The sequence below is a fragment of the Lactuca sativa genome, chromosome 4 (genome assembly GCF_002870075.4).
Source record: "Lactuca sativa cultivar Salinas chromosome 4, Lsat_Salinas_v11, whole genome shotgun sequence".
Lineage (NCBI taxonomy): Eukaryota > Viridiplantae > Streptophyta > Magnoliopsida > Asterales > Asteraceae > Lactuca > Lactuca sativa.
Genome location: NC_056626.2, coordinates 102,142,398 through 102,155,687, shown reverse-complemented (window position 1 = coordinate 102,155,687; position 13,290 = coordinate 102,142,398). Strand labels below are relative to the sequence as shown.

At 31.3% G+C, this 13,290-nt stretch overlaps 1 protein-coding gene across 1 annotated transcript; it reads right to left on the bottom strand.

Annotated features, from left to right (window-relative positions):
- Positions 1–6,678: 6,678 nt before the first annotated feature.
- On the bottom strand, positions 6,679–7,838 carry LOC111883031 (BAG family molecular chaperone regulator 5, mitochondrial). The gene has a single exon (XM_023879390.3). It carries the CDS (start codon positions 7,688–7,690, stop codon positions 7,055–7,057), a length of 636 nt encoding a protein of 211 aa, XP_023735158.1. The 5' UTR covers positions 7,691–7,838; the 3' UTR covers positions 6,679–7,054.
- Between the last annotated feature and the right edge of the window lie 5,452 nt (positions 7,839–13,290).

Here is a 13,290-nt window from a genome sequence, read left to right as displayed (position 1 = left end):
TTATAATGCCATTTAGCTATTTTTCTTGAAACACTTTGTATGTAGAAATATATTTGATGCTAGTATCATTTAACATAGAGTATATCTCGATTTTTAGGGGTTTATGGCTAGATCCAACATCATAAACACACAAAAACACACATATAAGCATAGAAATCATACAAGGCATACAAAACACATATAGATCTACACTTTCACTTGTATTCCCCCCCCCCCCACACACACACACACAAAACTCATAAAAACAGAAAATAGGGGGTATGAAGCTCACCTTAGGGTGTGGTTTCGGTTTTTGAAGAAAAGATGGAAGAAAACTTGGTGATTTTTGACCTTAGCACCCTTTTCTTGAAGATCTCGAGTTTGATGTGCTTCTAGGATGTAAGATCACGATTTTTGCATGGATTAGGAAAAGATTTTGATAAAACAAAGAATCTAAGTCATAGATCCAAGCATAACCTTACCTTAGATGAAGAGTTTGTGGAAATCTCCTCTTGAAAGCCTCCTAATTTTCGAGATTTTTGAGTGGAGAGGAAGGATGTGTTCTTGAGTATTCTAGAGAGAGTTTGAGAGACATTTGTGTATGTGTGTGTGTGTTTCGGCCGAGAGTGAGGGAGAGGAAAGAAGAGAGTGACTTTGATGAGATAGGTGCTTGGAAGTATGAGTTGCATGCATGGATACCCAACAAATAAAAGTGAGGTGGCAATCCAAAGTCAACTCCCCCTTTTTCCTTGGGCTTGGGCCGAGAATGGAGAGGGAAGAAAAGATTTTTGGGCTTTTTGCCCCTAAGCCCAATATTAGAGTTAGTTTGGGTGATCATTGGCCTTATAAAATAAAATTGTGATTTTTATGCTTCATTAAGCTAGATTAGGTTAATCATGGATCAAAGCTTTTAATTCATTTCATTCTAGGCCCAAAATGGCCCAAAATGTTGAAATAAATGATTGTGGGTCCAATTAGAGCCCAATTAGGGTTCTAAGCCCATGATAGTCCAATTGGAAGCTTATTGGTCCATTTGGGTCCAATAAGGAAGTCCTAGTCCAAAGTGGACCTAAACAGGAACTTCTAGGGTTTCCAATTGTTTGATGACCATTTGAAGTACTTGTATGATGTATTTGATTGAAGTTTTTGATGTCATACTAATAGGTATCACACATGCTCTTAAGTTTTTGATTCACATTAACTTGAGTGTATAGATTACATGACACAAAATTTCTAGTTGTGACATAATCACATTTCATATTTAAGCAACCTTTAATTGTTCAACCTTTTATTAATAACCAACCTTTGTTATATATTCAACCTTTTAATATGCAACCAACCTTTTGTTACATGTTCAACCTTTTATCAATAACCAACCTTTGTTATATATTCAACCTTTTAATATGCAACCAACCGTTTGTTACATGCTCAACCTTTTATTATATTTATTCAACCGACTCATAGAAAAGTCTCTTAGTGCTACCTAACCCAAGAGAAACACCCCATTCACTACTTGTGTGCACGGCCAGCTGAATGCTCTAAGTGGCTCATGACTTCCACCCGAAACACCAACCCAGTAACTCCACTTTCGCTACTCCGAATTTGCAAAGTACAAGTACCCCGAGGTATCATTCAGGATCAGTACAAACAGTGTCAATTCCAACGATACACCTCCCGAATCCCACGTGATGTTTACGTTGGCCGTGAACGAGGGACCAACATCACTCCAGCCCACGAACATCGAAATGCCCGCAAACCATGTGTCACACGGTCATCTAGAAAGACCGGCAACTAATCACTGTTGTGTCTATAGCTCTTCCTATAGGTACTCTTTCAACCTAGTAGGCACCCTCAATGATCCGGATAAGGTTTTAGGCAAAGGTCATCAAACTACCCAAACCCACTACGCATAACCCCGCAATGTCATTTATACATTAAGTAAAGCATGTAATGCATACCATATAAATGTGTATTAAACATGCAATGTATTCATAACCAACACATCAAAACATAACCATACATCATATTTCAAGTAACTTAAGCTAGCATGTCGTATACATCAAGGACATCAAAGTGTAAGCAACATAGCAATTAGGTCATATCATGGCATTAGCACAAAGCGTATTTTAGCATCACAAATATCATATCATCATCAAGCACAAGTAATGACATGGTCATCCTAAAGTGAATCAAATCACCATCTACGGATTGCACGTTTCAATAATGCAACCTTAGTGAGTTAAAACTATGAACTCACCTTTAGCCTTGATGAAATCTTCCTCCTATTCCAAGTCTTCAACTTACTTGAAGTTCTCAAGGCTCCACCTAAACACCACACATAACATTCAATTAACAAATAAAGTATATGTTTCAAAAATACAACTTTATTCTAACTTTTATATTATCTTTTTATATTTTTCCTGCTCCTCAGTTCTATTTAAACAATTCAAATTAATAATATTTACCCTAGAAATTTCTTAACTAAGTTTAATTGAATCTTTACCATTTAATTATTAATTAACCCTTTTAAATATTAAATAACATCATTTTTATTTAGTTTATTTCATTATATGACCTTAAACCCAAACCAATCTTACGAAAATAAATATTTGTCTAACGGGAGATATCACCGTTGACAGAAACAAATTCGGATCGTTACAAAATACCCGAGCTTTATTTAGCTAGAGACAAGATCTTGTGCATCTAACCCTTATTAGAGCTTGTATTGGCATTATGGAGCAAATTTGCCATGCATGAATGTAAAGATCGAAGATTTACGTCATAATCAAGCCTTAGGAGGTCAAATCTGAAGTATGGGGCATGGGTTCTGCCTTAAAACGTCTGAATGAGAATTTAACTTAAGGGACTTGACGAGTCGACTAGGGTTTCCCCCGATGAGTCTGGACATGGGTAACTTGGCGAGTTGATGAGACAACTCGACGAGTTAAGTTGGGTTTCCGCGATGTTCTGAGGGAGCAAGGTGAACTCGGCGAGTCACATAGATGCACCCGGCGATTCAGGTCAACATGGACAGTTAACTTGAGTCTTGACTTCTGTTGACTTTAGGGTTTGGTCACGGCAAGGGTTATGGGGACCATGGAGGGTTAAAATGGTCTTTTACCCATTCCAAGAGTTTGAGGGAGAGAGAAAGAGAGAGAGAGAGAGAGAGAGAGAGTATCCTATTTTATTTCGAGTCGTGATTTAAGTGTTAATTATAGATTATTATCTTATGTGTTAAGCGAAGGCTAGTTCGAGATTAGTGTACGAGATTATTACTTGCTTGGTTACGAGGTGAGTCTTCTCACTATACTTACCTAGAGTGGTAACCTTTGTGTGACCAGAGGGTCTTGTGTACTTATTTTTAGTATTGTGATATCCTGCATTATGTCTTTGTGATTTATGTTGTGTATTATTCTGAGCTTACTGAGTTAGGACCGGAGGGTCTACCTGATTTGTGGGACCGGAGGGTTCCACTGAGACACATTGACCGGAGGGTCTTGTTTGAGTATACCCTTGAGAGGCTAATGAGATGTGTGTGGTATTTTGGGGAACTCACTAAGCTTCGTGTTTACCGTGTTATAAGTTATGTGTTTTAGGCACTTCTCAGGATCACGGGAAGGCTTCGGCTTGATTGTACACACGAGGCAGAGATACAGTTTGAGGATCCTGGATTGTGTTTAAAACATTTCTGAATATGTGTTTGAAAACATTATCATTTGGGGGTTTTGTGAACTATGTTATGAGAATTACGTGAGTTTTAAAATGAAAATTTTGTTTGAAAAGTTACGGTGTTACAAGTTGGTATCAGAGCCTTCATTTTAGGGATTCGGATATACCTTCGGGTGTGTCTGGACTCAAACTGGGGATGAGAAAAATTTTCAAAAGAAATGATTTTTTTCTAAAAATGAGAAAGAGTTTAAGGGAAAAATGATTTTTTCCCTATGGTTGAGAAAAACTTTTAGTCTTTCTATACATTCAAAATTATATTCGGTGGGAAGAAAATAGTTTTATTCAATCGTATAATGCTTCCTTTTCCAATTTGTCGTTTTAGAAACCAAAATTTTAAATAAATCCCACCATCAAGCAGTTCAACAGTGGTTTTAATTTTTGTACAATACTCGGTAATTGAAGAATCTTCAATGACAATGTTATGCAATTCATTGTCTAATTATATAGCTTTCGATTCCTTATTTGAACGAAAAAGGTTTTCGAGTTGAGTCAACAAAATAAATCCATTTGCTTTCCTTTTCAGAGACATTTGAAGAGAGATGGGAAACGGTTACTATAAATCCATATCTTGACAAAGTTGTCAATTCGTTCATATATCCATGTTTGAAGAGGCAGAATCTTTGTGTTCTTTGAGATGATCAACGACACGGAAACCATAAAAATGGGTTTCGAAGACTTCCCTCCAAGCATGATAATTCATACGATCGAATCTAGGATAAGAGGGATCGAAGCACAAATGTTTGCAATACTGTAAGGCTCCTTGGTGATGGCTTGAGGTTTGGATACGTCTTCCATTGTGAAGTCTGATGAAAAGTAAAGACGATATGATATCTAGAAAAAAGAGGGGGCAACAATGATGATCAGGAAACACCGACAATTTAGGGTTTATAGAAGATGAAGGAGACGATTTAGGAAAGAATGTGTATGGATTGCTCTGATACCATGTGCGTAGGATAATTTTCTCATCTCAATAAATCAAAATACATAAGAATTACAATGTGCGCTTATACAAAATACATACACATGCCCTCTATAATAGACGATACAAATATAAATAAATATACACTAATAGCCACCTCACACCATTGGTCAAGATGAATTCTTTGTCATTAAAAATAGAGATCACATCGTGAACATGTACTACTTCAGCTTGTAATTCAGTAATATTTTACTAGTTAATTAGAATTCTTTTTATGGAAATGGCTATAAATTCTCAATATTTTAGGTAAATTTATGATATATTCCCAAATTAAATTTTGTTTACAAAAAAATGACATAATATCGACTAAAACTTTGGAATAACCTTTTTGGTCGATTTTGCAGATTTAGCCAGTATCCGATATTTTATCGTTAATTTATTCAAAATATTGGAACTTTTCTGAAGATTATTACCCTTGAACTAATATATGTTCTATTAACAAATCGTCTATAAATATAACACATCTTTTTTATTATAAAAAAAATACATTTGCTTTTAATTTCTAGAAATGAAAAGGTGGACTAAGTAGAAAATTTGTTTGTTGACAACTTCAAACTTTCTATGTTCTTTTATGTATCATTATGGGTGTAAGTGAGATGCACTATGTGGGTGTCTCGTATTAGTGTTGATCTTAAGTTCTTTAACCTAACTAGCACATAGCCTACACACCTTACATGTCATTCAAGGTTGGCTTTTCACTCACGGTGGATGTGTGTTATCTGATGCTTTTTATGGAGGTTTAGTGGTAGTTAGATTAAAGAACATACCAGTAACACAAACATCAAAAGATCATCCACAAAATGCATCTCAACATGACACCTATAAATTAAAACAATTATATTTCTTTTGTTTATAATAAAAAAAAAAAAAAGATGTGTTATGTTTATAAATGATGTGCTGATAACAATATACATTAGTCGAAGGTAATGTTCGGAAAAGTTTCAATATTTTGGTTATTTGTTAAAAATAACGTAATGTTCATAAAAGTCTCAAAATTTTGACCGAATTAACGAAAAAAGACGAGATACTGGCTAAATCTGCAAAACCGACCACAAAGAGTTACTAATAGAAGTTTTTGACGGTGTTCTATTTTTTTTATGAACAAAATTTAATTTCGAATTAAACTATAAAGTGACCCAAAATATTAAAACTTATAAGAGATTTCTCTTATAACATGAAATCATACATTACGCTACTTTAGGGAAGTTGACTGGAAATCCGTTAGAGCGTCAACCTTTTTTTTAACGGGAAAATGTTGAAAATCTCCAAGGAACTATTGCCTCAATCCCATTTCGGTCCTAAATTTGTCCATGGGGTTCTAAACTTTTTTTTTTTTTCAATTTGGTTCTTTAACTACTTTGAGTTCCCCTGTTGTTTGTCATTTTGTAATAGGAAAAATCGAAAAAACCGTCTCATTTTTGTTAGGAATTTTTTTTTTTGTCTCCACAAGGGGTCCTGGGTCCTTCAATTTTTTTTTTTTTTTTAATTTTGGTCCTTTTTACGGTTTTACCTAAACTATCCATTTCCTGATGACTTAAAACATGCATAAACATACACATGAATACATACACACACACACACACACACATATATATATATATATATATATATATATATATATATATATACACATGAATTTATATGCACATGCATACACATATACATACATACACATACACATACACATTTATACACATTCATTTACATATGAATTTACTTACACATAGATACAAACACAGAACCCATAGGTTCTAGGACAATTTAATTTCATATTTTCATTTCCGACTAATTATGTCCCTAGTATTTTCAGCAACATAATCTCAATACACATATATTCCAACCAATATGAAATCATGTGTCAGTTAATTACATTCTTTCATGTTTCTAAATCATCATGATGCATATATTATTGTCTCACCTTGGTGCATATTAGTATACACCCTAATATTTGTTATGCATGTAATATGACCTCACCTTCTTACATTAATAAACATCCAAATATATGATAAAATTCCTTTTGTTCAAGAAACCAGAACTTATGAAAGTCTTTAAAGTTTTGGACATTGAATTACATCATTGTCTTTATCTTTATCATATCTACCCTAATTCCTATATGATTTATTACATACCCCAAGAATTTGGGACTTCTCAAAATCCAAAAGTCGCAATCAAAAAGCTTCTGACTACACAAAAACTTCGTCTGAGGATATAAGCTATGTTATATAAACTTTCTTCTAAGTTCTTCCAATTTCTATTGGATAATGGCATTATACATGTAAATTCATCTGTAAGTTTAAAATATTGATGTGCCAAATAGATTTTAATTCAATTTGTAGAAACTGAATCAAAATAAACATCACCTGCGCCTCATTGACGAAGAAATCTCTGTAAGCACTGAAACCCTAGATGCTCTGCGCAAAATCTCTCAAATTCATGAACATCAGATCCGCCTTTCTCTCTACAAATCTCTTGTTCGATCCCCACAATTACGTCGTCCCAATCCCTCAAAAACCCATCCCAATTCGCCTCTCTTGCTTCACATATAGAGTCTAAGATCTCTTGCAACCCAACGATCCGTCGACTAACACTTCTCCTGAATTCTCTCACTGTCGGGTCAATCCCAGGAACCGAATCAAGCGTAAATAATAACTTCATCAACGCCTCATTGATCTTGATTCGTTCCCGATTGTTGCTTCGCACCGCATCAACTGTATCCTGCATTTGGATCAGTCGTTGTAGTTTATCGGCTTGGGAATCGACGGCTCTTACCTTGTTGATTAAGTTGCGGATTGCATGAGATCTGTAAGCTGATTGAATCTTAATAGCAGCGGTGGATTGACGATCAGAGAGGTGAAAAGTGATAGGGGTTTCGGTGGAAGTGGTTTGGGGATTAGCGTTAAAATTGTTATCTTCGAAGGCGTAAGTGACGGTGGTGGTGGTGGTGGTGTCGGCGGAGTAGGATGAAGAGGAAGAGTACAATCGGGTTCTTCGTGAAGATTTCATGGCAGAAAGCACTGCACAGAGATTGATGGTGATCGAAGTGTGAAAAGAGAGTGATGAGGATCGTATTTTTCTGATATTACGGAACAGGTGTCGGTAATTATTTATTCGTTGGTCACGTGACCGTTCTTATTTTAATGGATCGTCATTCTTTCGTCACATATATTACGAAAATAAAACTAAAACTTTGAAAATGATTTTCGTCTTCAGTGAGGTGGACTTAAAACATCATCAATGTTAAAACTGATAAAAAAAAACGCACCGCAAATAAAGCTAATCGCAAAGACTGCATAAACCGCAACTGATAAATCGCAACAGTAATAAAAACCAATGGTTAAGTTTTATGTTTTTTCAAAAACCACAAATTTGCGGTGCGGTGAGGTTATTAGTTTTCAAAAATCGTAAAAAAAACCGCACCGCATCGCATATATTATATACAACTTTTTTTATTAATTACTAATATATTAAATATTAAAAGTAAAACAAGTTTTATGAATAAAAGATAAATAAAATACTAGAAGATAAAAGTTTTGGTTTTTTTTATGTTTATCTTTGAAAAATGATGAAATTAGACAATTTTAAGAAATTATTGTTAATTAATATTGATTTGATCTTTTTAAGATATTAATTGTTTGTAATTTAAGTTAAATGTCTTATACCTTATGTTTTTTTTTTACTATAAGTAATTGGGAAGTAATTCGTACACAACAATTTTTTGTCATACACAACAATTTATGCATTACTGAGTTGCACAATACAATATTTTAAAGCAGCAATTGTTGTGTACAAATCATCTCCCTAAGTAATATGTTTGAACTCTTAAAACCGTTTGAACTCTAAATTGTAGTTAAAAAACACACAAAATAACCACACCAAATCCATTTGGTTAATAAGCGCAACACAGAAAAAACAAAATCTCATCGCAAAAATAACCATGTAACTATACCACAAAAATAACCGCACCAAGCGGTTTTGAAAATAGATTAACTGTATTTACGGTTAGTGGTGAAGTTTTAGCTCACCCTTAGTTAAAACCATCTTATTACTTAATAAAAATTGGGAGATTTATTATTAAATTAATTTTAATCTTTAATTATATTATATTTTCAATAGTAAATTTGTTATAATATCGTTTTCAAAAAAAAATAATTGATATGTCATCATCTATTTAAAATATTATGTAAACACAATTATTTGTTTAATCGTTTTTTAAATATATATTATATCTAAAATATCACAAACATACAAATCTTTATATATATAACCAAGATAACATAAGAAGGAAAATTTTGATAGATAGATAAGAAAATTTGTATATGTATAATTTTTTAGCAAACAAACGAAATAAATAATTACATAATTCAAAAATAAGATGATTCACAAGAAAAACATCATAAAAAAACACTTTCATGATTAATTTTAATGTAAATCAAGAAAAAATCATTTTATTACAATTTTAGTGAATATTAAAAAAAAATTATCGTAAAAATGAATCATCAAAACGTTTTTTCAGGACTTTTTTTTGTTAATCATGTTATTTTTTATTCATCTAGTGATTAATTTGTTTTGTTCGGCAAAAAAATATGTCGAAAAAAATACTTTTTACCTTGCTAGAAAATCATATATATATATATATATATATATATATATATATATATATATATATATATATATATATATATATATATATATATATATATATAGGGAAGGGTTATTTGGAGAACAAAAAAAACCTTTAAATTAAAAAAAAAAATGCATAAAAAAATACTTAGAGATCACAAAAAAAAATTTGAAATTTTTTTTGAAAAAATCGCAGCTTTATATATATATATATATATATATATATATATATATATATATATATATATATATATATATATATATATATATATATATATATATATATATATATATATATATATTACGAAAAAGTTATTAGGTCATAAAAATATAAATAAAAAAGAATTTAAAATATTATATAATTACTAAAAAATATATATTTTATTAATAAGCTGTCCATAAATATTTCGTAGAAATAATTAATTAGTTTATAAATAACAAATATGTAATACGAAAATCAAATTGGGTAAAAATGTAATGTTATTAAAAAAAAATGAAGAGTTAATTTTACCATGTGTATATGTATATTAACCACATAATATAATAAAAAAGACAATTAAGATATATGTTTCAATGGTTTTAAATAATCCACAAAAAAAAATAATTAATAATAATAATAATAAACTGACATTTGAAATGATCTTGTTCAAGACCGGTCCTGAGAAATTAAATATTTTTAAAGGCCCAGGACGAACAAGAAAAAAGAATGCCCTTCTCTTTATTATAATTTTTTATTTTTAAATAAAAATATATAATAAAAACAATTAGGTCTTGTGCAACTGTTCATTTTGCCCTCACTCAACGCCCCCATGATCTTGTTAAATGAGAGATTATAGTTGTTGATAAATTATCTAAATATGTTATGAGCTTCACTGTTGAGTTTAAAACATCTCATTTATGATTAAGAAATTAATAGTTGTTTGCATTATGGACTTCTTGTATAATTAGTTTTAATTTTGAAACCTTCTTGTTTGATGTATCAATTTTTTTATATCTTTAGAGCAATTTTATCTGATTGAGCTTGAATATGTCTACATTTTCAAGTTCAAATCTTGTTGTGGAACCAATGACTACAAAAAGTACTTCATAACCTGCAAAAATCTCCAAAACCATCATCACCATCTCGCATCCTATGTAGAAAGTTATATTCTCTTTATCCCATCCGTTCATTTTTCTTCTATGGCTATATCATGTTTACTAAACTGGTTTCTTTAATGTATAGAAAGAACTAAATGTTTGGTTCTATAATTGTATGCCATGTACCTCTTTACCCAATTTACTTAAATGTAAAAAATATGGGTTTACTACAAGAGTTGCGGGGGCATCAACTTTAAGTTTAACTCGACAGAAAATGAGATAATTCAAAAAAGAATTGTCAATGCTATGGTGATATATACTCGCTTGTTGATACATTTTACGGAAAAAATTTGGTTGTTATCAAATAAATGTTGTATCGTTAATATTCGTCTAAATGTGTAGAGTAAATCGGGGGCATAATTAAAACTCTTTTTGTTCTACAAAATATATATTGTTTTAATTAATTGTTATAAGATCCTACATATATTCTAATATTTAAAGTTTTAAAGTAATATTAATGAAAAAAAATTAAGAACGTTTTAAGTACATACATATATTCTAATATTTGAAGAACACTTACTTGAAGATGATATCCTACTGATGTTTAAGACAACCATTCTAGTATATGATTCTTTCATTTCCGGTAATGATGTCTTATTAATCGAATTTTGTGGATAAATTTACACACTTGATAGTGGTGCACTCATATATGTGTGTTTAATGTATCAATTAAACCATAGGGAAAGTTTTAGAACCATAGTCATTTGGTCTCTCAAATTATGAACAATGTCTTTCATCGTACTATAAATAATTAGTTTTAAGGACTTTATAAGTTATTATGCAAATGTTATGGTATAGTGATTTATAAACAATAATTTTTCTCTGTACACAACAATTTGTGTTTTATAGAGTTTTACAATATAAAATTTTAAAACATAAATTATTGTGTACGAAAAAGACAACAAATTGTTGTAAACGAATAAGCTCTTATATAAATATACCCTGCACCTAAATTATTAAAAAAACTAACAATTTATTTTCCATCAATTAATTATTCTTCAGCAGCCTCTCTGTCAGAAAGAGCAAATACCAACTAAAGTCAAAAGCTAGAGTATAAACTTACAAAATGGTCAAATTAATATAGATACCTTTTTTGTTTTACAATACAAATTTTTAAAACATAAATTGTTGTGTATGAAAAAAAAACAACAAATTGTTGTATACGAATCAGTTCTCATATAAATATACCCTACACATTAGTCATTAAAAAAACTAACGATTTATTTTCCATCAATTAATTCTTTCTTCAATAGCCTCTATGCCACAAAGAGCAAATACCAACTAAAGTCTAAAAGCTAAAGTATAAACTTACAAAACGGTCAAATTAATATAGATACCTTTTGTGTTTAAAGAATCATAAGCACTAATGGCTACAAACAACAAAATATGCAAAGATTAAAGAATATGTTGCAATGCACGTTTCAAATTGTAGATAAGTTTAAAGAAAAAAATATTGTTACATTCAGGAGCGGAACACAAGCATTGTAGTTAGGGGGGCCGAAATAAAACTTTAAAACAAAACCATATAGACAAAAAAAAATTGGTTCAAAATTATGACATATCAAAATTTGAAACAAGAAAACTAATAATAAATATTGTTACATCCCACTTCAAAGTGGAACTCGCCGAACTTTTGCATTTTTGAAATCTTACACAATTGTTTCTAGACCAATCGTTTCGGCAAGTTCCCTTTCAAAGTACAAAATCAATGAGTCGTTCAAAAACTCATCTTCCATCTTATTACGTAACCTTGTTTTAATAAGGTTCATCGCTGAAAATGATCTTTCTGTAGTAGCAGTGGAAACCAGAAGAGTAAATATGAGACTAGCTACTCGATAAATAAGATGAAAGTTAGCCATTCTTCCGGTCTTTATCAACCATTGACACAACTCTGAAATAGATGTGATCAATAGTTTATAATTTGTGTGTTTAACAACATCAATCTCATAGTGTTGAAGTTGCAACTTCAAAAGTAATTTCTCTTGTTCACTAAAATCTCCAGGATAAAACTTTTCCACTAACCGGCATACATCACCACTTCGAAAAGGCTCATTAACCTAAATAAACAATATATTATGCTTTTACACTCGTATACAAGTTGATATGAACTACATAAAATATTAACTAATAATTATATAAGTTACCGATTTATTTTATTATATTAAAACCTAAATAAACAATATATTATGATTTTACACTCGTATACAAGCATAGTTGTTATAGTCTTCATATTTTACATATTGTATTTGCATACTAAATGTCTAAATTACCACAAGTTTAAAAAACAATAAATAATATTTAATATAAGTTTGTGAGGAGTCTATTTCTTCACAGGAATCGAGTGGATAGCAATAGTGATTCTCAGTTGTCAGTCTATAACCAAAGCTACACTCCTCCTTTAACATATAGAAAGAGAAACAATAAAAAAAAAAAAAGAGAAGGCAAGTACATACACAAAAACGGGAATGAAAATTAATACCTGAAAACTCTTGTGGAGAGCGAAGAGCCGAAGAAGATAACAAATTATTTGAGAGGGACGGCAAACGAAGGAGAAAAAAAGAGCGAGCGGAAAATAAGCGGTCCAACGACGGAGAAGCAGTGGTCCGGCGAGCGGTCACAGAGACCGATGGGAGAGATGCAGGTGGGCGATAGACGACAACGTTTTTCCGGTGAGATTTGGAATTTTTCCGGCGTCGATATTTCTAGGTCTCCATTGTTTTCTTAAAAACCCAAATCTTTGAGTTAAAAGAATTTTATGTTTGATTTGATTTTTTATTTTGTTTTATAGAGAGTTTCTTAACTTAATTAATTTCCTAATGTAATACGTATTTGGTGAGTGATTTTCG

Bases quoted from the DNA above. Each gene is read 5' to 3' on its own strand.
- LOC111883031 (XM_023879390.3), bottom strand. From the start codon at position 7,690: ATGAAATCTTCACGAAGAACCCGATTGTACTCTTCCTCTTCATCCTAC.